Below are 27,888 nucleotides of genomic sequence, written 5' to 3'. Positions count from 1 at the left end.
CGAAGGTTACAATGCGCGTGTCGTCTCCTTGTGCTTCTCAAAGGGATGTGTGTACACAGTACAGACACCGGGGGGAGTCCAACTCTTTATACAGGCAAAGGCATTCAGAGACAGGGGTGGGGCGGGATGGGGAGAAGCCGGGGTGGGAGGATGATTCTCAGAGACAAGAGGGGATGGGGTAGAGACAGACAGGGTGAGAGGAAAGTATATACAGAGATATAGCAATATAGAGTCTGTATCATATAGAAATAGAAAATGCAGACGAGATTGCCGGGAGAAGCAAATGAAGCTGGGGAAGAGGAGCGTTCCATAAGAAAATTTATGGATGTGGCCCTCTGCAAAGGCCTCTGAGAGAGAAGCCAGGGAGGTCAGGCTCCAGGACCCCGCTCCCTGAGCTGGAAGCTAACCAGCCAGGTCTTTTATCGGATGGAGAAGAGGGCTGCCTCTGAGAATTTCTCTCCAGCTGCTTGGAGGTGGAGGTGATTACAGATACTGGGATGTGGCCTACAGCACCAGGGCCACATGGAGGCCTCACTCTCCTTCTCCAGGAAATCCTGTACCCCCCATGATTCCATACGACTGAGGGAGCAGAACTGGGCATTTAGTTCTTACCTGGAGACCGGGGCTTGTGGGGAGTCAGTGGGCTGAGAGTCTCTTAAGGCTAGGGAAGCCCCCTCACTACTGCTCTCTCTTAAGGTACATTCTCTGGTTTGGGGTCAAATTTCAGACTCTAGAGATCCCCTCCACCCCTCACTAGGAGGGGGCTTTGGTGACTGGTGGGAGCAGACTGTAGGCGAACACTCAGATGACAGACGGCCAGACAGACAGAATTCAGCTTGGAGCCAGGGGAGGCAGCATGGAGCAGAGAGGGGCAGCCTGAGGTCTCGGCCGGATCTCTCTCTTTCTCTCTTTATATTAGTTTAACTTTGTTAAAATAAAAAGATGGGATGGAGGCAGGGAGAGGACTACGGTGAAGACCTTTCTCACCAGACGAGGGAACCGCTGCATAGGAGTGCAGTTGAGTCCCCAGGGTCGATGGAGGCAGTTGGGGGGCCCCTTGTTCTTCCAGCCCTCCCCACCTAGGCCTTTGGTACAGTGGCCTGCGGGGGGCTTAGCAGGTAAAGTCCTCAAATGTGCCTCGGGCAGGATGGTGAGGTAGGATGTTGGCAGCGTATGTCATTCCGGCAGGATGTCCCCGGAGGCTCTCGCAGGGATTCTGGCGGAGGGAAACGAGACAGGAGCAGGTTACAGAAAGGGCTGCAGGTAAGCAAGTGGCCGTGGCATGGAGGGGGTTGGTGTCAGGCTTTGGGGGAAGGGGCAGGCCAGAGGACACCCCGTGCCTTGCTCCCTCACGTGTCTTTTGACGTCGTCCAGGCTGAGCGCCACACCCTTATCTGCGCTGCTCCTCTTGGCTTCCTTCTGGCATTTCCCTCGTCTACACAACCGGTGTTTAATGACCTGGGAGAGGTCGGGCAGGTTGGGTGGACTGAAAACTCCCAACCCTGTGTGGCCCTGCCCAGCTCTGCCCCCCTTACCTCATAGGCATAGTCAAAGAGCTCCAGCACTGTGAGGATGCTGGCCCCGATGAACAGCCCCATCTGGCCCCCGATGTCACCTGCCGGGTCAGGTTGGAGAAGTTAGTGGGCTCAGGACACTGAGAGCGGAGAGGTGGTAAGACTCAATAGGACTGGGGCAGGCCGGCCATGTTTGCAGAGATTTGCATCTTGAGACACAAGGGTCAGAAAACCAGACTCTGGCAGGATTTTTATTCTCTATGCTTTTCTGTATTTTCCTACTTTTCCAAACAAATTCTTTTCTTTTCTTTTTTTTTTTTTTAAGATTTTTAAGACAGGGCTTTTCTGTAGTTTTGATGCCTGTCCTGGAACTAGCTCTTATAGACCAGGCTGGCCTCGAACTCACAGAAAATGAATTCTTTACAAAATGTACTACTTGTTTAGCACCCGGTCCACTTCCAAGGACGTGAAAGTTTCTGCTCCTGCCTCCTCTCGGCCCCTTTCCCTGACCTACTTGCTTGTCTTTTCTGCTTTGTCCCAAGAGAAGGCCCTGCCCCTTTCCTTAACTTCATGCCACACTAGAGGGCCCAGGGAAAGACCCCCGGGAATTGGAGTAGGAGGGGTTTATGTCATGTCCTAGGCACAGGAGAGGACTGGTTCTGTTCACAAGCTCACCCAAGAGCCCTGCGATCTCATAGGCCTTTTTCTGCTCGATGGTCTCATAGTTGAGGACTTCAAAGAAGATGTCCAGCACCAGGATGTTCTCCCTGTGCAGGGGGGAGAGGAGGAGAGCTAGGTTCAAGTCATATCTCTGCCCCTCCCCAGACAGGCGATCTTAGCATATTAACTTCTCGGAGGTTGTTTCCATATTCCTAGATGAGATCCTGCCTTCTAGAGGTGCTGCAGGGATTGAATTAAACGGCATGTATGAAAAGACACATTGCATGCTGGCAGGTGAGAGGTGATCCCAGTTACAGCAGCAGTTACAGCAGGGAAGATGGAGCGAGGACTGGGGGAGAGCACTTGTCTCACTTATGCCAGCTTGATCTCCCCCCACAGCCTACTCTCTTTGGTTGCCTCTTGGGCCGTGCGTGAATTCTCTCAGCTCCCTGGTGCCCATGAGACTCAAGTTCTCATCCCTCTCCAGGCCTTGCACAAGGGCCCTGCCCTGCATAGGAGTCCTTACCCTATGTACTGCTCAGATTTGTTGAACTTCTTGGCCAGGTACTTGGCTGAGGCTTTGCTGGGAATCTTGACCATGGACAGCTCCTTGCCATAGCGAGTCAGGTTGCAGGGCATTTCACACACGCAGTATTCCTGGTCTTTCTCCACTAGGAAGTCTGTGCCCATGCAAGAGCCACTAGTTGAGTGGTGTCCTTCTGCCAGCACCTTCCCAATATGGACATCCTGGCCCTGCCCAGAGGACCCCTGGGATCCCTTCTCTTTCGCCTCAGCCCTGTGTCTACCCTTAGTTGATCTTCACCCAGCCTCCCTGCAGATATATCTCATCTTACGTGATTACCCTCAGGGTTCTCGAGAACCAACCATCTGAGGCTGAAAGACGGTGAAGGCCCTCCCCAGAACCCCTTATGAATTTTCCACAGGGATCTTTGCTGGCGCAGTTCTCGGCATTTAGAGGCGGCTGCCGGTGGAGGCGCAGCAGGACTTCACCCTTGACCTCAGTCCCCTGTGCATGAGGCAGACAGCACTTTCTCCCCGCCCCCCAAGTGTCCCAGGTCAGAGGCGCTCACCCAGGGCGGGATCTGCACATTCCTTGTACTGCTCTGGAGTGCAGTATGGGGCATCCCCTACAAAGGAGAGAAGATGGTGGGACAGGTGGAGATTAAAGGGGTCTTGTGGTGGCCTGGTACTGTGGAAGAGGAAGGTGGGTCAGCAGGACCAGCCACCCCTGCTACCCTGGAAGTCACCTACTCGGACAGTCCACCCTTCCTGTAGACATAGGCAGGAACTGAGAGGCAGGAGCCAGAAAGATAAACAATGGAGTGATCTGGGACCAGGGCTAGGGAGGCCACTACGGATGGGACACAGACAAGGGGCCATGCAGCCTGAGACAGCCCAGGACTGTGCTTGGAATCCCGGGCCTGACCTGGCATGTGCACCATACGGCAGTTGCAGTTCTCCACCAGGTAGCGCGTCTCACAGTCGATGCGGCAGGCAGTGATGCTGTAGGAGTCGAAGAAATCCGAGTCCATGGTGACAGCATTGCAGGTGCCCCAGGGTGAGGGCAGGTAGATGAGCTGCTGGGAGAGCCCGGGAGCTGGGGAAGTGTGGGGACTTCTCCCCGACTCACCCTAACGGATTCCTCTGGCAAGATACAGGACTCAGGAGTCGTATCCCTGCACCTCTAAAGGTCTTAGAGTTCATAGAGTATTCCTTCCATTCTCGATCATCCCTTTCTCTCTCTCTGTGTGTGGTTGTATACATGAGTATAGCTGTGCCCCCATGCATAGCTCAGAAGTAGAAGTAGATATTGGATGGGTTCCTCTATTTCTACCTATTGTTTTTAAGACAGATCTCTTCACTGAACCTGGGGCTTATTGGCCAGCAAGTCCTGAGGATTCACCTGTCTCTGTGCCCCCAGCCCAGAACCGGGGTTACAGGTGTGCACCACCTTGATTTTTACATGGGTGTTAGGGATCTCAGTGGAAGTCCTCATGCTTGTATAATAAACACTACCCATTGAGCCATCTTCCAAGTTCCCCAGAACCCCATCTTGACTCCCCAGCACAACCCCAGAAGTAGCCTCCTGCAGCCTCCCCTCACCCTCTGCTCCTGGCAAGACACAAAAGTCTGGAAGCCTGGGGCCACGCCGAAGCCCAGCTGGTCGATGAAAGGAGGTTCATCCTGGCTGTGGATCTGCACTTTGATGCCTGCTTCGAAGGACGTCTCGTCTGTAAAGATGAAGCCATGTCTGTCAGGAGTGTTTGAGTCCCCAGTCTTCCAGGCCTGGGACATCACACCTCCCCAGCACAGACATGGGGAGGAGGCTGCGGGGTCCCAGCATACTTCCAGCCTCCTGCGTTGGCAGCTCCGTGGTGCTCCAGTGACTGCTGCATTCTGCACACGTCTTTTCTTACCTGGCGTCTGCAGTGCACCTTGGTGTTTCAGATTATTTTTTCTGGAGTGCCACTGTCTTGGCCACTCTCCATTTCTCCTCAACCCTTTCTCCCCTCTCCCCACCTCTCTGCCCCTGTGTCCCCTGAGACCAGACAGGCAGGCAGCCCGGGAAGAGAGGGAGTTAATTTATAGTGAGTGACGGCCACTGCCGAAAGAGAATGATGACTGGTTACCGTGGAGAGTAACAACCAGGAAGAGGGAGCCAGGGAAGTCACGGGCAAAGACAGCAGTGGAGAGGTCTTAGGAGAAAGGGGAAGAGGCCACACAGTGGAGCTCTAGTGGGGTCAGAGGGGTTCAGGGAGGGGCTCCTGGGCAGGGAAACGTACCGGTCTCTCCCCACACAGGCAGGTATTCATCTTGCTGGATGTCCAGCATGATCTCCAGGCCGTTGCCAGTCCCGCCTTTCATGGTCTTCAGCCTCGGCCGCCCATCTTGGCCTGAGTTGAATGTGTAACACTTCCCATAGCGTGTGAAGACCTGATGGAAGGCAGTCGAGGGCATGAGAGTCCCAACAGCCAGATGAGCGTCTGGTTGGGTTTAACTAGCGGGAACCACAGGGATCAGACACAGCCGGCGGGAGGGGAGGAATACTGATCCCTCTCCTTGCCTCTCTGTGACACTGGCAGTGGCTTAGACCATCCAAGATCATAACTCTTGCCCGGACTCCCTTTGTGCTCCTTCAGCCTAGAGGTGATAACAGTTTCCTACTATTACTAGCTGCATTGGCTTATGGCTTCCTTAATCTTGCCACAGCTTTAACGGACAGCCCCTTTGTTAAAGTCTTTTCAACTGAACTATCAAGGGACGATCTTTTTCTTGCTAGGACCCTAACATATGCACATCCGTCACCATGATCCTATAATTGCCAGACCGCTGAGGCCTTCTGAAATAGATCTTTAGATCTTCACTTTGGAATTTCAACCTCCTGAACTAGAAATCCTCCCCAAGACCTTCCTCTGCACCTAAGCCCCAAAAGCTAAGCCCTTTAGTTTCTTCCCAGTATCGGCTTCTCATGTCCGTCACTGTTCACTATCAGTAGAGCCTGAAAGCAGACCCAGTTGCCATGCCAAGACTTACTCGAGCGTATCACCCCCTCCCCCAGGACTCAAGACCGAGTACCAAGGTGAGGCATGTTGGGGTGCTCGTAGAGCTCTGAGGACCTCAAAGCAGATACCTCCCTTGTTAGGTGCTCCTGTAACTTCTGTCCCCGCTGATGCCCAGTGGCCAAAACCACCAGGTCACAATCATTTCAGGGACTGAGATGACACCCATGGTAGGGCATAGAGGGGTGGGTATGCAGAAAGGTCAGGCATCTAAAATCTGCAGGGGACCAGAGAGGGCATCAAGCCAGACAGGATTGCAGGTCAAACTGGGGAGATGGTGGATGGCAGGTGGTCCCTTAGCTAGAAAGTCCCTCTACCTCTGGGTGAGGAGAGCAATGGGGAAAGGTGATATTTTCTAATGATGGCTTCCTCCAGGAAGAAAGTCCTGGCCACTTAATCAGAGCTGGGAGCATGGACTGTGACTTAGAAGATTCCTAGCTTCACAGACAGATGGCTCTCTCTCTCTCTTTCTCTTTCTTACACACACACACACATACACACACACACATACCACACGCAGCTGGTAGGGGATCAACTCCCATAGGAAAGAGCATAGGAGATATACACTCAATCTCTCTCTCTCTCTCTCTCTCTCTCTCTCTCTCTCTCTCTCTCACACACACACACACACACACGCACACACACACACACACGCCCCTGCAGAGGAAGAACACAGGCAACAAGGTAACAATGCAATGAGGTCCCTGCTATGACATCTGCTGACACAGTGTTGGGGCGAAGGTGGGGCTGTCTCCATCTATGATCCCCTTCTGCACCTCTAAAGACTAGGTGACACCCCCACTGTCACTCCAGGGATGACAGTCAACAACTGGTCAGACACAGCTATCCCCCGCCCCATCAGAGGCTAACTTCACAGCTCAAGCAAGGTTCTGGGGCCATGCTGGATCATGAAGAGATCAGGCGAAGAGCAGATGAGACTAGAGGACAGTCTAGGCATCAGAGCCGCCGCTAATTACTGATGGGGACAGATTTCAAGACACAACTAGGAAGACCTGTGAGCCTGGAGCTCTCAGTCCAGCTCCAGACTCTGGGATCCCAGTGAGTTCTGACCCCGATCAGGCAGGGTTCAGCAGTTACCAGCCCCAGGCCCAGGAGCTGATGGCCAGAGAGAGCTATGGAATATACTCTTGGGGGTTATGCTAAGCGTGGGCTCCACTCACCACTGAGAAGTTGTGGGGACCACAGGGGCCTCCGCAGTAGGAACAATAGAGCAGCATGTCCTCTAGCCGGTGGCAGGAGCGATTGTAGAAACGATGGAGATTAAAGGGCTCCCCGGAGAAAGCCTCTGGCCCCGGTGGAGCAAGGGGTACCCCGGGATCATCACTTTCGTCCAGCCCTAGCATGGGGGCCAGGTAGAGCAAGTCAGGGTAGCTGAGCTGGGACAGCCGGACAGCATTGGTGTTACAGAATGTGACCGCAGGGAAGACCAGCTCTGTGGTGGCCACCTCATCCAGCAAAGTCACATGCGGGTAGCTGAGGTAATAAGCTACTCGGTCCCCTACCTGGCACAGGAAGGCACCCAGTGCTATGACAAAGGCCACTGCCCACAGGGCCTGCCTTGGCCCTGGGCCCCCTTCCACAAAGACATGGCTGGCACCATGGAGGGTACAGCTGTTGGCAAAGGTCACCAAGTCCCTAGGCAAGTCCCCCTCATCAAGCTCTCTCTTGACTGCCTCTTTTTCCTTCTCTTCCTCTTCCTCTTCGGATTCTGAGCTGTCCTGCTGCTGCCGGTGGTGGTGAGGACCCCAGATATCCCCCGTGGGTCCTGGGGCCTCCTTCCCAGAGGAGAATGACACAGAGCAGAGGATCTGAATGGGCATCTTCTCGGCGGAAGGAGGAGGAGGAAGATGCCCGAGGCAAGGAGAGGGACTTCTGGTGTAGTCCAGCAGGGCCAGCTACCGCACCCTTTGGTAGGCCTTCGCTCACCCTGCTGTTTGTCCTTCCCCACCAGAGCCTCTGTGGCAGTGTGGCTGAGCTGGGGCAGGGCATGGGAGGAGGACCAGACTGCCCTGCTAGAGAGGGCGGCGTCTGTGCTGATGAATAATTGATGAAAGCGGGGAAGGAGGCTGCTGGGGAGGAGACAAGACCTTTGTCTGACACTGGCTCCAGTGCCAAGGGTTTTTTAAGCAAAGTAAGAACCTTGGGAAAGTCTGGGGCTTGGTGCCCTCTCCTCAGGTGAGGTGACACCCAATGTGGTTCCTTCCTTCCATTGGCAGGATGACCTCGGTTCTGCCCTCTTGCAGGACACTGTGCTTACTCTTTCCTCCAACTGCTCTTCAGAGTGTCCTCAGATTCCCCCCAGTTGTGCCTTCTCTCTTCTTCTCATACGACCTCGATCTTCTGGGCTATCCACGCCTCAGACCCTCCGTAGGTACCCTCTCTAATTCCTCTCCACCCCTAATCACTCAAGCTGTTTCCTTAACCCCCACTTCTCCCAGTCTTCCCTCAGGCCTCTGGTAATTATTCCTTTGACACTCAGTTACTGGTCCCCAGTTTACTTTCACTCCCCCAGAGTGAATAAAGCCAGAGCCCTGGATAGCCCTGCAGTCGCTCGCTCCATTGACCCGCAAGTTCCCACCGGCTCCCCTTCTCCCGCGACCTACAGCTCTATTTTAGGCCCACATCCCTCCCCAAGCTCATTGCACTTAGGGCTCATTCCCTCCCCCACCTTTTTTTGTGGCTTGTGAGGCAGCCCAGTTTCCATTAGCAGAAATCTTCACTGACCACAGACTCATTTCTGACCAGTTCCGGGCACTGGGGAGGGGCTCTTGGAGCCAATGGCAGGCACACTTCCTACCCCTTCCACAAACTGCCCTCCCCCACTTAAAAACAAAAAGCCCACCCAGTTCAGAAAAGGAGTGTGAGAAGTTCTCTCCAGTGGGTGGAAGAAACTGTGACCGGTGTGGAGACAGAAGGTCCTGGGTGGGAGAAGTGTTGGGAACCAACCTGAGAGCATTACAGACCCCTCGGTCCTGTGGCTCCCTCAGGTCCCTACTCCCAGACTCCTGACCCCCGTGCCCTTATTGCCCAGGGCCACTAGTTGAGGAACTTGAGCTACCAGCCGAGTGGCTAGGGCCAAGAAGGTGACCTAGGAGAGGAAGGAAGGGGATGGGGGAGAGGGGAAGCAGACTCACTCTTTCTCAGCACTGCCAAGCGTAGTTTGAGGCTGAACCAGTCTCCCTGGGCCTTCCCATTCCTCAGGCATTCTGAGGCCCAGCCCCACTCCCCAATCCTCTATCCCTCTCGCAGGAGAGACCCTGGAATGTGTTGGGGTGAGAGGCAGGGCTGCTGTGCGATTTTTGGCCTCAGCTTTACTGCAAGGATGCAAAGCCCCAGAAGAAAAAGCCCGAGGCTTGGCTGCTCTCCAGCCTTCTACTGCCCTCTGATATACCTCAGTTCCTTTTGTTTTTCCCTCTGAATGACAGACAGCCTCCCAATTAGTCTCCCAGTCTCCCTGTCCCTGCCGTCAGTTTACGTCATGTGACCATGCCCATTTCCTTACTTAGCACTCCTCATCAGCAATGATGGACCTGTGGACAGAAAGCCCTGCACCGTGCACCTCATTTCTGACACTGCCCCCAATCCAGCATCCAGCATCCAGTTACCAGAAGCCTTCCAGACATACTAGGCTCACCCACAGCCCCAGGATGTTCGGTTAGCTCCCACTCAATTTTTTTCTCGTCTTTTTTATTTTATGTATTACTACCGTGTGTATGAGCATGGGAGTCTGTGGTCAGAAGACAACTTTCAGAAACCAGTTTTCTTTCTCCATACTGGGCTTTCAGAATCAGCCTCAAAGTGGTGGCGCACGCCTTTAATCCCAGCACTCAGGAGGCAGAGGCAGGCAGATCTCTGTGAGCTCAAGGCCAGCCTGGTCTACAAGAGCTAGTTCCAGGACAGGCTCCAAAGCTACAGAGAAACCTTGTCTTGAAAAAAAAAAAAAAGAAAGAAAGAAGAAAATCAGACTCAAACCACTGGGTTCTGTGCTTTTACCTGCTGAGGCATCTTGCTGGCCCTGATGACATCATCATTATTATTATTACCATTATTATTGTTGTTGGTATTTTCAACATGGTCTCACTATGTAGACCAGGCTGGCCTGAAACTCATTATGTAGACCAGGCTGGCCTTGAGCTCACAGAGATCCAACTGTCTCTGTCTCCCAAGTGCTGAGATTAAAGGTACACCACATGTCAGGTCCCTCTGATCTAGTATTTATTATTTAATGCCTATGGGTGTTTTGCCTGCGTATGGGACTACACACCACAGTGTGTGCAACACTAAGAAGGTCAGAAGGGGGTGTTGGATCCCCTGAAACTGAAGTCACAGAAGCTGGTCGAGAGCCACTACGTGGGTGCTGGGAACAGACCAAGCATCCTCTGGAAGAGCAGCCATGCTTGTCACGGCTGAGCCGGCTCTCCAGCCCTTGCCGCCTGGTCTTCCTAAAGAGACAGACTCTCCCTGTGCTGCTGACCCTGAACTCCAGGGCTCTTCATCCTTCTGTTCCACCTCCCAAGCAGCTGGGGTATGGGCCCAAGCGACTATGCCCAGCTCCTCACTTCCTTTTCCATACCCTATTCCTATATTCCCTACAATGAGAAGTCTTCCCTGACTCCACAGGGCACAATGCCCGCCCAGGGCTCAGATATAAGGGTCCAATCTCTACACAAGGCATTCCAGATGTGAGGTAATCCACAGCTCCTTAAGTGCGGAGCCTGTGAGAGGGAACGATCAAGGTAGAGAGGCTACGTCAAGGAAAAAGAAATGAGAAGAGACTAAACACGTAAGAGTGGACAAGCAAAATGGCTGCAGGGAAGGAGCTTGCTGACGAGCCTGAGCACCTGAGTTTGAGCCCTAGACCTCATGTAGTGGGACGAGAAAACTGACTTCCACAAGTTGTCCCCTGAGCTCTACAGTGCACACCCACACACAAACTAGATAGACAGACAGAGGGATGATAAATAGATGATGGATAGATCAATAGGTAGATGATAGGTGATAGATGATATATATAAATGGTTGAATAGATATATGATAGATAGATGATAGGTGGTAGATGATATATAGATAGATCAATAGATGATAGATGATAGAAAATAGATGGATAGATAGATGGATAGATAGACAGACGGACAGACAGACAGACAGATAGATAGACAGACAGACAGATAGATAGATGTGCTATAAAACAAAACCCCACAAAAGTAATTGGTATGAGGAGAAAGATCAGCCACCTTCAACTGTTGTCCTCTCCCAAACAAACCCATAGATTCCCTTTCTGCCTGCTGCCTCATGGACATCTTTTTCCTACCTGCCAGTTCGGCCTGAATTCTCAGGGGACAGGGCCTGCTCTGTTGCCCTTCCTGGGGCAGTTTCAGAGGTTAGTCCTTGGCTTGTGGGGTGTTGGCTGAGGTTGACCATTGATGCCTATGTCTCTTGACCACTAGAGGGCACTGTCTCCCTCCTTCAGACATTCTGGAGGTGAATGTACTTGGCTTCACAAAGAGGAAACTAAGGCAGGGAGAGCGGCAGGCTGAGTCCCCACCAGAGAGGAGGCTGTGAAGGGCTCAGCAACTTCAGAGGACAGTGAGTTGAAATAATTCCTCCCCACAATTTCTGCACCAAGACTCACCATGCACTCCTACACAGCAACACGCAGGCACAGTACAGGAACACAACACATACACACAGACACATGCATATGCTCACTCAATGCACAGGTGTGCACACACATTCACACACATGCTTGTGCACAGGCACATGCACACATACACACACTCATGCTCGTGAACAGGCATGTGCACACATGCTTGTGCACAGGTACGTGCACACTTGCACACACACACGCTCACATCCCTACACTTTCTCCTCCCCATGCCCGCTATCCTCACTCCTTTGTGTCCCCTCTCACTTTCATTTCCTTCAAGTAGGTGAGTTCAGCTTTTCAGTAGCGGGAAGGCGCGAAGAGGGCCAGGCATCACATCGGGCCCCTGAGAGACGATCAGGTGCACACAAACAGAGATGGACACCTAATTCTGTGCCCTCTGGGCCCACATCTAGCTTGGTTGTGGAGGGCTTGTGGGCTGAGGTGCTGGACTCAGTCCCTTGAATCACATACTCAGATGTGCTAGCAGGAGGATCGGAAGTTCAAGGTCGTTCTCAGCTGCAAACTGGATTTAAGACCACCATGAAAGACAATTCAAAATGAATACATAGCTGGACCTGGTCACACGTACCTTTAGTCCCAGCTGGCGGACCTCTGAGTTTGAGGCCAGCCATGGCTACATAGTAGTACACGCATGTATATGTGTGCACTCTTGTCCATGTGTCACTGCATGGACACCAGAAGTTAATGTCGGATGTTCTATAAATCTCCACCTTACATAGAAATAAATATGCATTAATGAGTAATCAATCTTGGGGCTCTCCATCCATGGATGAACCCCTTCCCCGCGTCCTTCCTCACCAATGTTCCTCTCCAACTGTGCATGGTAACTGAGTGCTTTCTTGCTTTCTAAATTTCATCTCCCTCACATCTGGGTGTTTGGTGATTTTCAACTAATAACTTATGGGCTCATTCCACAGCCTTAACCTCATGACCATTTCACAAGCCAGTCCTGGACCACAAGGGCTTGCGTGGTGGCTCAATAGGTGAAGTGTCTGATGTACAGGCACAAGAACCTGAGTTCAGATCCACAGTACCCACCTAAAAATTGGACAACTGGCTACAACCCCATCACTGGGAAGGTGGAGACAGCTGGATCTCTGGAGTCCCGTGGCTGACTGGGTCCTAGATAATTTGTCAGCTCAAGGTTCAGTGAGAAAGTCTGTCTCAAAACATAAATAAACGAATGAAGGGGCTGCAGAGACGGCTCAGCAGGCATGAGCACTGGATGCTCTTTCAGAGAACCTGGGTTTGACTCCCAGCACCCACGTGGCAGCTCACAGGTGTCTATAATTCCAGTTCCAGGAAATTTTATACCCCCTTACATGGTACACAGACATACATGTAAAATACAAATACAGGGGCTGGAGAGATGGCTCAGAGGTTAAGAGCATTGCCTGCTCTTCCAAAGGTCCTGAGTTCAATTCCCAGTCAACCACATGGTGGCTCACAACCATCTGTAATGAGGCCTGGTGCCCTCTTCTGGCCTGCGGTCATATACACAGGCAGAATATTGTATACATAATAAATAAATAAAAATAAAAAATACAAATATACATAGTAAAATAGAATAAATGACTTATAAGTAAATGGAGAATGATAGGAGAGGGCATCCAGCACTGACCTCTGGCTTTCACACAGGCACACACATATGCATACCACACACACACACACACACACACGCACGCACACACGCACACGCTTGTAAAGTGCTGAGCCACAGCAACCAATTCAAGTCTCCTAATGAACAAGTAATAAAACTGGAGCTGGGTGTGGTGGCGCACACCTTTAATCCCAGCACTCAGGACGGAGAGGCAAGTGGATCTTTGTGAGTTCAAGGCCAGCCTGGTCTACATAGTAAGTTCCAGAACAGCCATAGCAAATAGTTCAAAAATAGCTCAAAAACAGATAGACAAACAGACAGACAAACAGATTAGCAATTAGAATGAGACTATGTATCTTTAAATTCTTCCTATCTGCATTTCTCATTAGCAGTGGGCCAGATCCTGCCCTTATGGGGCTGACTGTCAAGTGAGTTAAAACATTTACAAACCAAACTATAATGGATGTTATGAAAGCACTTTTGGGGGAGAGGGCAGGGAAACCTGACTCAGACTGGGGAGTCCGTAAGGTTTCCAGAGAAAGTGATGTTTGAGCTGCAACAGAAATGAGCGCTCCAGCGGTTAAGAGCATTGCCTGCTCTTCCAAAGGTCCTGAGTTCAATTCCCAGCAACCACATAGTGGCTCGCAACCATCTGTAATGAGGTCTGGTGTCCTCTCCTGGCCTGCAGGCATACACACAGACAGAATATTGTATATATAATAAATAAATAAATATTTAAAAAAAAAGAAATGAGCGCTCTGCATCTGTCACTCGGTCACTGCCTCTGTCCCTCTGACGTCCCCGGCCCTGTGTGTTTCAAACAGAGAAGAGTGAGGACAGATTTGCTTGGAATGGGAGACCAAGTCACCTGGCCTTGCGAGACTCCTGGTCGAATAGTAATGTATGATCTCAGTTGAAGGATATAAAATAATCAAAGCTAGGTCTTGGCTGGGTGGTCATACAACCTATAATTCCGGCACTTGGAAGGCTGTGACAGGAAGATAAATTCAAGGCCATCCTTGGCTACATAGTGAGTTTCAGGCTACCCTGGACTACATGAGATCCTGTCTCAAAAATAAACAAACCATAAAGAGAGAGGGAGCAGGGATGAGAGAGTATAAATGAAGCTGCAGATCTTATCAGGCAAGTGAGGGAGCTGGGGTGTCAGATGGTCTGCACACCTGATGGGGTGGTGGTGCTCCAGAGCAGACGCACACCTGGTGGGATGGTGGTGCTCCAGAGCAGACGCACACCTGGTGGGGTGGTGGTGCTCCAGAGCAGATGCACACCTGGTGGGGTGGTGTTCCAGAGCAGACGCACACCTGGTGGGGTGGTGGTGCTCCAGAGCAGACGCACACCTGGTGGGGTGGTGGTGCTCCAGAGCAGACGCACACCTGGTAGGGTGGTGGCGCTCCGGAGCAGAAGCACACCTGGTGGGTGGTTGGCGCTCCAGAGCAGACGCACACCTGGTGGGGTGGTGCTCCAGAGCGGATTGACATACAGGGTGAAGGACTTGTTTGAGAATAAGGATGTGAGGTTTGGTTCTGCATGCTGGTTTTGTGTTGTTGTTTTTGAGGCAGGGGTTTCTCTGTAGCTTTGAAGCCTATCTGGAACTCTCGAAAAGATCCGCCTGCCTCTGCCTCCCAAGTGCTGGGATTAAAGGTGTGCACGACCACCATCTGACCTTCCTGCTGGTGTTTAGGAGTCTTAAGGCCACCTGAGTCGAGATGCTAAGTGGAGAACTGGAGTTGCTGTTGGGAGGGGAGAGCTGGCCTGAGACATAAAGCTGGCAGCTGGCGGAGTGTAAATGGTAATTGAAGTCAGGAGTGGAGGTGCGGCTGCCCAAGAATAGAATGTAAAGTTTAAAAAAAGATAGAAAGAAAGGAAAAGAAACTTGATTTGGCAGTATCCACTAAAGCTAAATAGAATCCTACCTTATGACTTAACCACAGCCCTACTTCTGTACCCAAGAGGAACAAGTATACGTGTCAAGCAAAAACCAGGAACAAGAATGTTCACAGTCGTTCTATTTATAACGGTCCCAAACTGGTGACAACCCAAATGTCTAGCAATAGTAGAATGGCTAAATAAATTGCATTCTAGCCGGGCGGTGGTGGCGCACGCCTTTAATCCCAGCACTTGGGAGGCAGAGGCAGGCGGATCTCTGTGAGTTCGAGACCAGCCTGGTCTACAAGAGCTAGCTGCAGGACAGGCTCTAAAGCTGCAGAGAAACCCTGTCTCGAAAAACCCAAAAAAATAAAAATAAATAAATAAATAAATTGCATTCTATTAATATAATGGGATAACACACAGCATTGAAAAAGAAATGACTACACACAACATGACTGACTCACACATGTGCAAAAGTAGATAGCCCCTGAAAAGTAGATGGAGGGTATGAACAACTCCAGGACATTTAAGAGAAGTGAAATTTGACCGGGCGGTGGTGGCGCACGCCTTTAATCCCAGCACTTGGGAGGCAGAGGCAGGCGGATCTCTGTGAGTTTGAGGCCAGCCTGGTCTCAAGAGTTAGTTCCAGGACAGCAGAACTGTTACACAGAGAAACCCTGTCTTGGAAGGAAGGAAGGAAGGAAGGAAGGAAGGAAGGAAGGAAGGAAGGAAGGAAGGAAGGAAAAACTTGTTCTTACTGCTAGAACAGCGGCAGGCTCTTGTGGGGTGGTATTGACCTGAAGGAATCACCTGAGGTGTTGGAAACGTTTGTGTCAATGAGAATAGATACCAATGCAGTATGTCCTGTTACATTGTAAGATATGCCAGGGTAACATTCTTCAAGTTATGCCTTTAAATTATATCCTTATGATTTAAAAAGAAGACTGAAATCACAGACCGGGCCTTGAGTGCAGACAATGCCAATAGAAGAGACTGAACTGGCAAAGGAACAGAGAAGAGGCTAGACACAAGAGGCAACCAAGACTCCAGTCAGCAAACAATGGCTCAGAAAACAGGTAGGGTCAATTCCTTGATGTTGTTTGTTGCAGCTCTGGGGATCAAGCTTTGCCCCAGCCCCTTAGAGGTTTATTTGTTTATTTATTTTGTAGTTTTGGTTTTTTGTTTTGATTTGTAAAGACTCTCCTAAGACTAGTCTTGAGCTCGCTATGTAGCTGAGGTTAATATTTAACTTTTGATCCTCTTGGGGATGGTTTTGAACTCTTGATCTTCCCGCTTCTGTCTTCCAAGAGCTGGGATTATAAGAATGTGCCACTATACCCACCTTTACATCCCCCAACCCCCGTCTTGAGACAGGGTATATCACACGTATCCCTGCTGGCTTTAAACTAATTACGTAGGGAAGTATGACCTTGAATGTCTGATCCTCCTGCCTCCACCTCCAGAGTACTGGGATAATGGGAACGAACCACTGTAACCTGTTATGCAGGGTTGGAGAGAAGCAAGAGTTTTATGCAAGCACTAGCACAGTCCTCTACTGACTGAACTGGTCCCCACTTTCTCCTCTGCTGGTTTGAATGAGAATGGCCCCCATATGCTCATATCTTTGAATACTTGGTCCCCAGTTGGTGGAACTGTTTGGGAAGCATTTTGGTTGAATTTATTTCAAAACTCCATGCCATTCCCCCAGTTAGCTCTCATTGCTTCATGCTTGTGGATTAAGATGTGAGCTGTTAGCTCCTTCTCTAGTGCCATGCTGTCTGCCTGCTGCCATGCTTCCCCCCCATGATGGTCATGGACTCTAACCCTCTGGAACCATGAGCCCTAAACTAAATGTATTCTTTTATAAGCTGCCTGGTCACATTGTCTTATTTTGGCAATAAAAAAATAATTGTGCTAATTGGACCAAGTGAGTGAGAGATGGCAACCACTTTGAACTTATAACACATATGCGCACAAGAGGATGGGAAATAAATTCAACCAAAATTCAAGGGCCTTCTACCTCAGTGAAATTTCTACGAGTCCAGTAGGTGAAGGGTAAGTTACTGCATCTGGCCTCTCCCACCACCAAGAAAGAAGCTCACTGTATAAGGGGCCTGCATTACTCTGCCCACACACCAAGACTCAGAAAACTGCTAGCTTTGACGGGCTCTGGAACAGGAAAAGGCTCTTCAACAGGTCCAAGCTGCTACAAAGGCTGCTTTACCACTTGGACCGTATGATTCAGCAGACCTGATGGTACTTGAGGTATTAGTGGTCAATAAGAATGCTGTTGGAGGGCTGGAGAGATGGCGCAGAGGTTAAGAGGCATTGCCTGCTCTTCCAAAGGTCCTGAGTTCAATTCCCAGCAATCACATAGTGGCTCACAACCATCTGTAATGGGGTCTGGTGCCTCTCTTCTGGCCTGCAGGCATATACACAGAATATTGTATACATAAAAATAAATAAATAAATAAATAAATAAATAAATAAATAAATAGAATGTTGTTGGAGGGGCTGGAGCCTCTGAGGCTACTGCATACACATGGTGCACAGATACATGGAAGCAAAACAACACCCATATACATAAAATATAAATAATTCTAAAAAAAAACCCTAAAAAATATGGCGCGTGCTGAAGAGTTGAAAGATGTATGTTTTGCTTTTTATCTTAGCCCAAAGTCTGATACTTAGGAATACTCAGTAAATGGGAGCTATCATTATAGCAACGTGTTTATTTCTTTGAGATTGGGGTCTTGCTGTGTTTCACAGGCTTGTCCCCAAACTTCAAGGCTCAAATGATCATCTGACCTCAACTACCTAAGTAGCTGGGTTACCACAGGTGTACCACAGTGCTTGGCTTAGATGTGTGTTTTTAAGTGGGGAGATACTGAATATGTTTTTTATGTCCACAGGACGGCTCCACTTGAGGAGTAGAAATGGCCTATAGAGGAGGGAGAGGTGGTATCAGTACGATAAACACTCCTATAAAAGGCAGGAGGAGTCAGCCAGTGCCGAGACTATCGTAGATAAGATGAATGTTCCCCTCCTTCCAGGGGTTTCCTACCAAGAGTCGGGCGATCTTGTCTGAGGCTTCTATTTTCTTGATCAAATGGAAGCAAGGTCATCTCTTAGGAGGAGGAGGGGTGGAAAGAGCGTGAAAAGGCAAGTAGAGAAGCCTGCAGGCATCCTGAGGAGGTTTACCAGTTGGGCTAGGGCAGCTCAGCAGGGTTGCCAGGTAGCAGGCAGGCCAGTTTAAAGGATGTTGATCTTGAGAAGGATGTGAAGAGTATGATGTCATCCCGCTCCTGGGGTGTGGCTCCTCTGGTACAGTGAGGCTGCCCTGGGGCTACCCTCCACGGGAATCACTGGTGGATTCTTCTAAAACTGGGGATTGGAACAATGGTGCCATAAAAAAGCAGAGGTTGTTGCTGTGTGGGGGTAGCATAGCTTTAACCCCAGCACTTGGGAGACAGAGGCAGGGGGATCTCTGTGAGTTCCAGGCCAACCTGGTCTACAAAGCAAGCTCCAGACAGCTAAGCTACACAGAAAAACACTCTCTTAAGCCAACCTCCCAAATAGTTATAATAAACAAAATATAGTAAACAGACATCTAGAGATTTGGTACACTCACGAGGGGGTGAGACTCTTGGGGTCACTTCTGACCCCATCTTTTCCTTCCTACCTCAACACACCACGTCTCAGAGCACGTGTAGCTGGGGAACCCAGAACAGCTTTGTCTGCCACACACAGTGCTCTGCCCACAGCCAGGAGAACCTGGACTTGGAAGATCCAAAGTCAACTAGACTGCCATGATCTCAGGCAAATCACACAACACCATGACCTGCAGTCTCCCCGTCTTTCCAGTGATGATATTAAGCTTTTTACATATTTAGGAACAGCGAGACTTATATGGAGCACAAGTAAAAGAGAATTTATAATTTCTCTTCTTTTTTTTATTTTGGGTTTTTTCGAGAACAGGGTCTCTCTGTGTAGCTTGGAGCCAGTCCTGGAACTTGCTCTGTAGACGCAGGCTGGCCCTTGAACTTGGAGACCCACCTGCCTCTGCCTTCTGAGTGCTGGATTAAAGGCATGTGCCACCTCTGCCTGGCTGGGAATTTATAATTTCAAAGCAAGACCGAAAGTTGCTGCTATGGGTTCCTCATGCAACTAGAAGTCTGTCCACACAAAAGCTCCCACCCCCCAGCACACACAGATGTCCCATGAACATCCCACATATGTCCATTCCATTTTACATCCATGTTCTCTCCAGACGTGGAGATGGAGGTGCAAATGTGTGCTTGCTCCCGAGGGGCACACGCAGTGGGTGTGCTATGATGTGCACATGTGTGCTTGCTCTCTAGGGGCACACGCAGTGGGTGTGCCATGAGAGTCTGAATTGGCTGCTGTCCATGGCCCAGGCCACTGCAGCAACTTCTCATTAGGAATTGTTCTTCAGCTGGCATGCTGATGGAACACACCAGTTAGAGACACACGACACTAAACAGCAAAGTCCATCCTTCTGGGCCCTAAGACAGTCACATAGAGGACCTGTGGGTGACAGGGGTGAGGATTTTTTTTTTTTCTTGAAATTCATAGGATCTCAAAAGATCTTAACTGGCCATTCCTTTCCCTCTGGAATGGTGTTGGTGCTCACTGCTCACTAATGTTCTCTCTCTCTCTCTCTCTCTCTCTCTCTCTCTCCTCTCTCTCTCTCTCTCTCTCTCTCTCTCTCTCTCTCTCTCCTCTCTCTCTCTCTCTCTCTCCTCTCTCCCTCTCTCTCTCCCCCTCCAGAACCCATGGTTCTGTGAACGATAGCAAGCACACCAGTGAGTTACATCTCCAGCCAGCTGCCCCAATTATTACAACTTCTTAAGGGAACACAAAGTTTCATGCTCACTTAAAAACAATCCCTCGGGGCTGGGCATGGCTGCCCACGTCTCTGATCGCAGCACTCAGAGGCAGGTGGATCCCTGAGGTTTGAGGCCAGCCTGGTTTATAGAGGGAGTTCCAGGACAGCCAGGGTGACACAGAGAAACCCTGTTTCAAAAAACACAAACAAAACAAAATCCCTCAAGGAGAATGTCTATGCATGATATGTCATTGCAACACACCTGTTATATAAGGTCTAGCCTTGGCCAAAGTGCCTCAGAGAGTCTTTATCCCGGAAGCAGGGGCTGCCCCTAGACAACACTTCAGGGCAACCCCTCTCCTTACAGGAAACTGGGTCTAGAAGCTGAGAAATAGAGTGGGTAGAACTCTGCCCCAAGCCCCGCCCAGTCTTTGTGCCCCACCTTTCGGACTGCCACCCAAGGGTCCGACTGGATTGTCCTCAGCCAGAAGCCTTGGCAGCTGCAGCTTGAATCAAATATGAGTGAAAGCTTGTGCCTGGCCAATGGCAGGCAGATATCAGTGGCTGGAGAAAACTGTCATTCGGGTGGGAGCATGTTGTAACACAGAAGGCTTGGAGTAGCTATACTGAGCTGAGGTGGGAGGATTCTACTTGGATCTTTCGGTGTCCCCTGAGGGCACGAGTGAGAGGTCTCCCTTTCACTGCCACACCTCAGCCCCAGAACAGGAAGCTGGCATTTGGAAGTAGCTCTGTCTGAAGGGAATGAATTACAAGGCACCCCCTTTATCCCAACTCCTCATCCCCAATGTCCAATATCCCCCCATCATACCCCCAACACCCCCTTCCGCCATCACAATTGCTTTCCACAAAGTTGAAGTCGTTCTGGAATGACCTGTACCTCTAACAGAATGTCCCCAATCAGTCTGCTGGCATCCCTTCTGCCTCCGGAACACAGTGGGGTGCAGCACACACCTCCTAGTGTGTCCACCGGCCAGAAAACACGCCTTCTCCCAGCCCTTTACTTCCATCTCTGCCCCCAGAGCACTGAGTTACTTACATCAATTCCCTATTACTTTAGGGAAGAGCAGGGAGATCAATTAGCTTAGAGTAGCCTTTTAGCTGATAGCAGTCTGGAGGACTAGCCGGAGTGGGAGGGGGGAGGGGCGAGAGAGGGAACTAAGTAACCCAGAGATGCAGGAAAAGATGGGAAGGCAGAGCAAGAGACCCTACTCCAGGATCTCTGGGCTCCTGCAACAGGCTCTGCTCAGCTCTTCTCCCAGCTGAATCTCCGTCCATTCAGGCACTCCCCAGGGAGGGTTGGCAGGACCAGGGTGTGTCTGAATTCCTTGGGTGAATGGAGCCCTGCCTCCTGTGGAGCCTCTTCAAAGTCTGTAGTCTATTCTTCTCAGCAGTCCCCTGGGCAGGACCATCAGGACTGTCACCTGGATGGCCTTTGTCACGCCTTTCTCTTCTCACCCTGCCACTCCCTCCCAGTGGAGAGCGTAAGTCTGGGTAATAAGATCAGGTCCCTCCAAGGATGTTCATTCTGAGTGTTTTTGGGGGTCTGGTGGAGTAAGGGGCGTTAGAGAAGGGACTGCCATCTCTGGGCTCTCATTACTTGTTTATTTATTTTCAAAATTTTACTTTTTGAGTCAGAACCTTGTGCTTCGGTCTTGCCAATGTATCCCTACACATTCCTAGGCCTCTAGTTGCTTTAGAGGACCTCTCTGTCCCCAGTCTGAGCCCCAGGGTCACACCTCCTTTTAGGTGAGCACCTTTCTCCCCTCAGCATTCCAGAACCTTGATGTGTCCCTTCAGAACCCTTAGAAGGGCTCACCCCTTCCGTGCCCACCCCATTCCCTCCACCCCTGCACTGGGCGATTGGATTGTCTCTTCAGGATCTGGAGGAATCTTGTGGACATTCCAAGCGGTTCCAGCCCTGCGTAAATCCCTGCTCCTACCACACCTCCAGAACCCGCTGTCTCCTATTTCCTTTCTCTTCCAAGGCCCAGACATGAATTCCTGCTTCTTTCTTCCCTAGGCAAAGGCTCTGGGTCTCAGCTGGAGGGGATGGCGTAGGGCAGATTGGGCAACCATCTGCAGGCCCCCTTCCGTTGGTGCTACTCAGCATTCCAGCCACATCCCGCTTCCACTGCCAGGGACAGATAAGGTGCAGCTGGAGGCTGGCACCAGCTGTGACTGTGCTCCCTCCCCAGCCCCCTCCCAGAGACTAGCAGCAGCTGAGTCCCCCCCACCCTCCATGGAACCCCTGTCCTGCCTTGGCCTGGCTGCCCCTAAGGTGGGGAAGGAGAGAGGAGCTTCAGACCTTGTTTGCCCTGGTAACCAAGCACCCCACTGGGAAGGAAGGGAGATGGCCAGGAAAGAAGAGGACCTTGTGTTGGGCCTTCCTGCTCTCTTGCTTTTTCAGAAGAGAGCTACTGATATCTCTACCCAACTGGATTGCCTAGGGGTATCCCTTGCTGCTTCCTGCCTTTCTCAAACCCAAATGACTTCCAAAACAAAAATTTCCCGGACTTAGTTCAGGCCCCTTATCCCCCAAGGCCCCACACTTCACCCCATTCTCCCAGGTCCCACACTCCCCCCCCGCCCCCCGTCTTCCCAGGTCCCACACTCACCCCATCCTCCCAGGTCCCACACTCACTCCCCCCCCCATCTTCCCAGGTCCCACACTCACCCCCATCCTCCCAGGCCAATACATTCCCTGAGGTTGAGCAGGGTTCAGAAGCACATCTAGGGGAGTTGGGATCTTTGGGCATTGAGGCAGCCTTGTTCTATGCCTTCCTGAACAGCCCTAACAACAGGGTAGTTGCTGTTTACATAAAGAAGTCCAAATATGCCTATGTGCACAGCATCCACAAACGCGGAGCAAAGACTTAGGCCCTTAATTAAGACCCCCTGCTCTTCTGGGTGTGGTGACATGCAATTATAATCCCAGTACGCTAAGGTAGAAGGGCTGTGAATTTGAGGCCAGCCTGGCTACAAAGTTAGACCCCCATTTCAACAACAACAACAACAACAAAAGACATTCCCTTTACTACTGGAGAGATGCCAGGGTAGTTGCCCTCTAAGCCTTGACCCTGCAGACACATGTTTTTTTCTCAGTGATCCATTGGCCCAGAGGCTAGATGCACTTCCCGGCACGCCTCCCAGCTGAGCAGAGAGTGCTATGGGCCAGGAGACAGACATTAATTAGAAGACCTAGGAGAGGAAACAAATGTGAGCCCCCTTAGGATTGGAGACCCAAAGGAGAAAGCTTTCCCAGGCCCTTCTGCACCAAAGAGCTACCCCCTGAGACCCCCTGCAGGCAGACAAGGCTGTGGGGAGGAAAGAGCCTGGCAGTTGGGTCCACCTGCTGCGCTGGGTAAAGGCTGAGGAGTTTGGATCCAGCAGGATTCAGGGTCAGATCTTGACGCAGGCTGAGAATCACAACAACCCTAGTTTCCCTGATAATACAGAGCCAAGAAATGCCATGGTGGGGTCTTCAGGATGCTGGCCTGTGTGTCTGTCCTCTGAGCAAGAAAGAGCTCACACTGGACTGGAGAGATGGCTCAGCAGTTATTAGCTGCTCTTTCAAAGGAGCCAAGGTTGGGTCCCAGCACTCACATCAGTGCTTACACCACCCTAACCCCAGCTCTCGAAGATCCAATGCCCTCTTTCTAGCCCCTGAGGGTACCCATGTACTCATGTTCCTACAATGTAAATAAAAATAACAAAACAAAGCAAAAGAACTCAGATTGCTCTGGAACTCTGCAAACCAAATACTTCTCTGACAGATTAAAATTGTCCCCTTAAACACTATGGGCAAATTACATCTCTCTCTCTCTCTCTCTCTCTCTCTCTCTCTCTCTCTCCTCCTCTCTCTCTCTCCTCTCTCTCTCTCTCTCTCTCTGTCTGTCTGTCTCTGTGTGTGTGTGTATACCACAGCACTCAAATCTAGATCGCAGGACAATTTGTGAGAGTTGATTCTCTTCCACTCAGGTTATCAGACCTGGTGGCAAGCACCTTTGCCCACTGAGCCATCGTGCCAGCCCCCAACTAAACTTTTCATCGACTTCCTACATCCCTGTCTTTTACTTGAGCACTTCTCCAGGTTGAGTTATGCTCCTCCCTCCTGCATCCAGCACTACCAACCACCTAAGTGAGCAGGTTTTCTCTCCCTGCTGGTCCCTTCTGTTTGTGTTTTCAGCATGCTGGAGACAGGGACACTACTCTCTCTCCTGTCTTCAGCACCGTTCTATTTTTCTTGGAAACATAGCTTATGGGCTCAGGAGCCCTTTGGGCTCAAGGTCTGGAGGAGTCCAGGACTTTTTTGTTGGGCAGAAGTGGAAAGAGAAGTGATTGCACCTGGGGTAACTGCCCATCAGCTTGGCTCAGCAAGGATTGTGTTCCTGTAATCGGCATGGAATTGACAAAGGCCGGCAAAATGAATCTGCCTCCCAGAGTTTAAAGAGATTGGGAAGCTTGTGTAACCCCAGCAGGAAACGTTAAACATGCCCAGGACTCTAACCTTTCTACACAAACAGTGAGGTTCACGCTGTCTAAGACAAGAGGAAGCAAGCAAGTTGAAGAGAAAACAGTCAGGGAGGAGAGAGAAGTATTGAGAGTGGAGAATTAGGAAGAGTCCTGGGGAGACTGAGTTGGAAAAAGCCATGTCAAAAGTGAAAGTGATGTGGGATCTTCAGGGTCAGCAATATTAATGATAAAAGCACACTGAGTTGGCCCCTAAGGAGATATGGGTTCTAATCCTGGATCTGTTATCAACCAGCTAGTGAGTTAAGGCTTCGTCGTGTCTCCGTCTGTGCATGTGTAAAATAAAGATAATTTGGTTATTTATCAAAGGGATTGAGAAGCTAGACTCCAGATCCTTAATGTTTCTTTCTAGCCTTTGTGCATGTGTATATGTATTTGTATGTGCGAGTGTGCTTCTTCTTTGTGTTTTGAGATAGGCTCTCTCTATATAGTCCAAGCTGTGCACTTTGAGCTCAATGTCCTCTTGTCTCAGTTTCTTGAGTGCTAGGATTACAGGTTTGTACCATTGTATCCAGGGTTTTTTGTTTGTTTAATTTGAGAGTTTTATTTTCTTGCCTAGGATGGTATCAAACTCCTGGGCTGGACTGTTCTACTTGCCTCGGACCCCTAAGTAGCTGGAACAATGTGTCAATATCCCTGAGTACAGTTTTGATTTCAGACAGGCTCTAGCTATGTAGTTCAAATAGCCTCAAAAATCCCAATCCACCTCAGCTCCCCAAGTGCTGGGATTACAAGTGCATACCCTACATCTGGCTACATGTGATTTTTATTTTTAACCCCGAGGAATCTATGTGATTTGCCCAAGAGCACCTAGCACATCAGTTGCCAAAGTCAGTTTCCCAGAACCTGTGATGCCAGCTGGAGGGCACCATATCTACGGGATGGGATATGAATGGCCAGGGGTGGTATCTCCATTTTCAGAAGCAAAGGGAGCCTCCAGTTCAGCTGTAATTGTGCTGCATCTTGATTCTCTGACACTGAGTGTAGAATATGGCAAGGGTGAGCCTACCCTGCCTTGTGTGTGTGTGTGTGCACGCACCTGTGTGTGTGCACTGAGACTGGCATGGAGAGAATGACCCTTGTAGCTGTTCTTGAGGAAGCTTCCCTACCTCCCATGCTCCACAAGCTTTTTAACATGCACTTATATCACTCAGGGATCTTATCTGACACGGACTGCTGATTCTGCTTCAGTAGGTTAGGAATGCGGGTGGCAAAGTCATTCATTTCTTCCGAGCTCCCAGATGACAGTGTGCAGACCTACTTTTCAGTAAGAAGGCTGTACTTACCTACCACTACTAACTCTGATCTCTGTGACCCAGAATAGAAGATCGGAGGGGTTGGGGCCCCCCTGGGTAATGTGTGTTCTTGTGTATGTGTCTATATGGGTGGTTTATGTAGTCTATACCACAGGTTTCCTTTCCTGCCATCACGGATGCAAGATTGAAGTTCAAGTCTTCATGCAGTACAAATGTACCATGTGCTAAAAAAAAGTCCCCTTCTTCCAGAAGCAAACCCCAAGACACTCAACTTCCTCTCCCAGGACAGCAAACATAAAGAGAGCCTCGGCCAGCTTCTTGTCTACTCCCCTTTCAGGGATGGGGTGCTACATTCCACACCAGGGACTCACCACTTTGAAGTCTTCAGCACTGCAGGTCTCCCCTCGGAAGTGGCAGGAAAGCAGCATGTCTCGGATATCATGTCCTGCTCTATCGTAGAACTCACGCATGTTGAAGGGCTTGGGCTTGAAGCTACGGAAGTTGGCCTTGTCCTGCAGTATCTCCAGCTGCTTTTCATCAGCCATCTGTGTGTCCGGTATCTCATACCTGGAGCCCAGGAGTGAGCGGCACATGGATCAGCATGACCACTAGTGTCCATGCCCTATTTGGGGTTGGGTAGGGGCAGCACTCAGCCCCTGGAGGATCAGATCTGGGCATAGATAGACCAAGAAAGCTGGGAATGTCAGGAGAACCTGACACATAGAATGTGAGAGGACAAAGGATCTGTAGTAGCTGCCCAAGGTAGGGTGAGAAGCATGGGCAAGGCAGGGGCTATGGATGGTACAGTCTCTCCCCTTTAAAGGTGGCGGCCACATCCCCTAAGTGAGGGATGAGGACATAGTGGCAGGAGGAAGGTGAAGCTCACTCCAGGGAAGGTTCCAATATCTCATAGCTTAGACTGGGTGGGGATGGAGCTGTTTGGAACTATGCTGGAATCAGACTGTGTGTAGGTAACTGGTTCCTCTGCTGTGGCTGGTATAAGGGGGTGCTACAGGGCAGAGCTGGCTGACTTTTGCTGGGCTAAGGAGGTTACCACTCCACAAGCCATGCAGAGGGGTGGATGGGAGCTGCCCACCTGTTGTTGAGCAGGGCCAGCAGCTCCCCAGCATGGTACAGGTCATTCTTGGAGACTTGACTAAAGCGAAACTCATTGAGGTTGCACAGCGTGACAGCCGGGAAGGTGAGCTGGGAGGCAGCCACCTCGTCAAGCTTGGTGACATGATGATAGCAGAAGTAGTATTGTACACGCTCAGTGCACACACACAGCAGGACCGCCAGTGAACCCAGGAAGCACAGAGCCCACAGTGCTCGCTTCAGAGACAGTCGCTCATAGGAGAAGATGTGGGCAAGGCCATGCAGCGTGGAGCTGCTGGCGAAAGCCTGGATGCTCACCGGCTGGACACCACCCACCTCCTCCTCCTCGGTCTTCAGTTCCATCCTTGCCAAGGGGATCCTGGGGGAAGGAGAGGAGAGACAAGAGTCTGTCATTGTCCTGAGATGAAGGTACATAAAGGGCCCCTCAAATTATGTCCACCCCAAAATCCTTTTCCAGAGGTCACTGCTCATCCAAGGGAGGACTTCCCTGATGTGCAGGTTCCAAGGTGGCTTGACGAATAGACCATCCAAGATGATATGCATTCAAACATAGAGGTTCAGGTGTCAGCTGAGGTCAGGAGAATGCTCTGCAAGGGAGGACTTCCCAGACTATGGGAGACCCAGGATATAGTCACTAGAGTGAATGAGGAAAGTCCCTATGCACCCAAAGGCAGGCACAGGAGTTCCCTCCAGATGTGAGGTCACTCTGGGACAGGGATGTACCCCAGCCGAGCTCAAACTCTCCATAATGGGCTGAGCCAGGGGTCAGGAGCTCTTCTCTTAATCAAGGGTATCCCCAGGAACAAGCTGTCACCCTAGATGCGAAACCAGGGCCTGAAAATCTCCAGAGGTGGCCACATCTGGGGAGGGGCTCAGTCTGAATTCTCACCTTCTGTGTCTCCTGTTCTCAAACAGGCACAGGCACAGGCACAGGCACAGGCTGTGTGTGCGCGCGCGTGTGTGAGTGCGAGTGTGAGTGTGTGTGTTTTGTGTGTGTGTGTGTTTGGGAGGGGGTGGCAGGCTGCCTGAGGTGGATGTAAGGGGGGGGGGGGGCGCGGTTCCCTATGACAGCCAGTTGTCCCCGCCCCGAACGCATCCCCCTCCAGTCCAGCTTATCGTCGCAGTCAGATTCCCGGTTTGGGTTCCCTCACCCCCGCCCCCTCCCCATCCACCTAGCCTCTC

The 27,888-nt window shown here is 50.8% G+C and overlaps 1 protein-coding gene across 2 annotated transcripts; it reads right to left on the bottom strand.

The window, feature by feature from the left end:
* Positions 1-1,111: 1,111 nt before the first annotated feature.
* Positions 1,112-27,048, bottom strand: Asic1 (acid sensing ion channel subunit 1). 2 transcript variants are annotated; one of them, XM_038343152.1, is made up of 11 exons: positions 26,687-27,048; positions 25,962-26,157; positions 4,979-5,129; positions 4,299-4,426; positions 3,622-3,772; positions 3,266-3,322; positions 2,701-2,854; positions 2,190-2,281; positions 1,536-1,615; positions 1,354-1,458; positions 1,112-1,216 (listed from the first exon to the last, which is right to left on the bottom strand). In XM_038343152.1, exons 1-11 carry the CDS (start codon positions 27,046-27,048, stop codon positions 1,112-1,114), a joined length of 1,581 nt encoding a protein of 526 aa, XP_038199080.1. The 2 variants fall into 2 exon arrangements, with proteins under 2 accessions (XP_038199080.1, XP_038199079.1); XM_038343151.1 differs by lacking the exons at positions 25,962-26,157; positions 26,687-27,048 and adding an exon at positions 6,937-7,596.
* Between the last annotated feature and the right edge of the window lie 840 nt (positions 27,049-27,888).

Source organism: Arvicola amphibius, chromosome 9 (assembly GCF_903992535.2).
Source record: "Arvicola amphibius chromosome 9, mArvAmp1.2, whole genome shotgun sequence".
Lineage (NCBI taxonomy): Eukaryota > Metazoa > Chordata > Mammalia > Rodentia > Cricetidae > Arvicola > Arvicola amphibius.
This window is presented reverse-complemented; position numbering and strand designations above follow the sequence as displayed.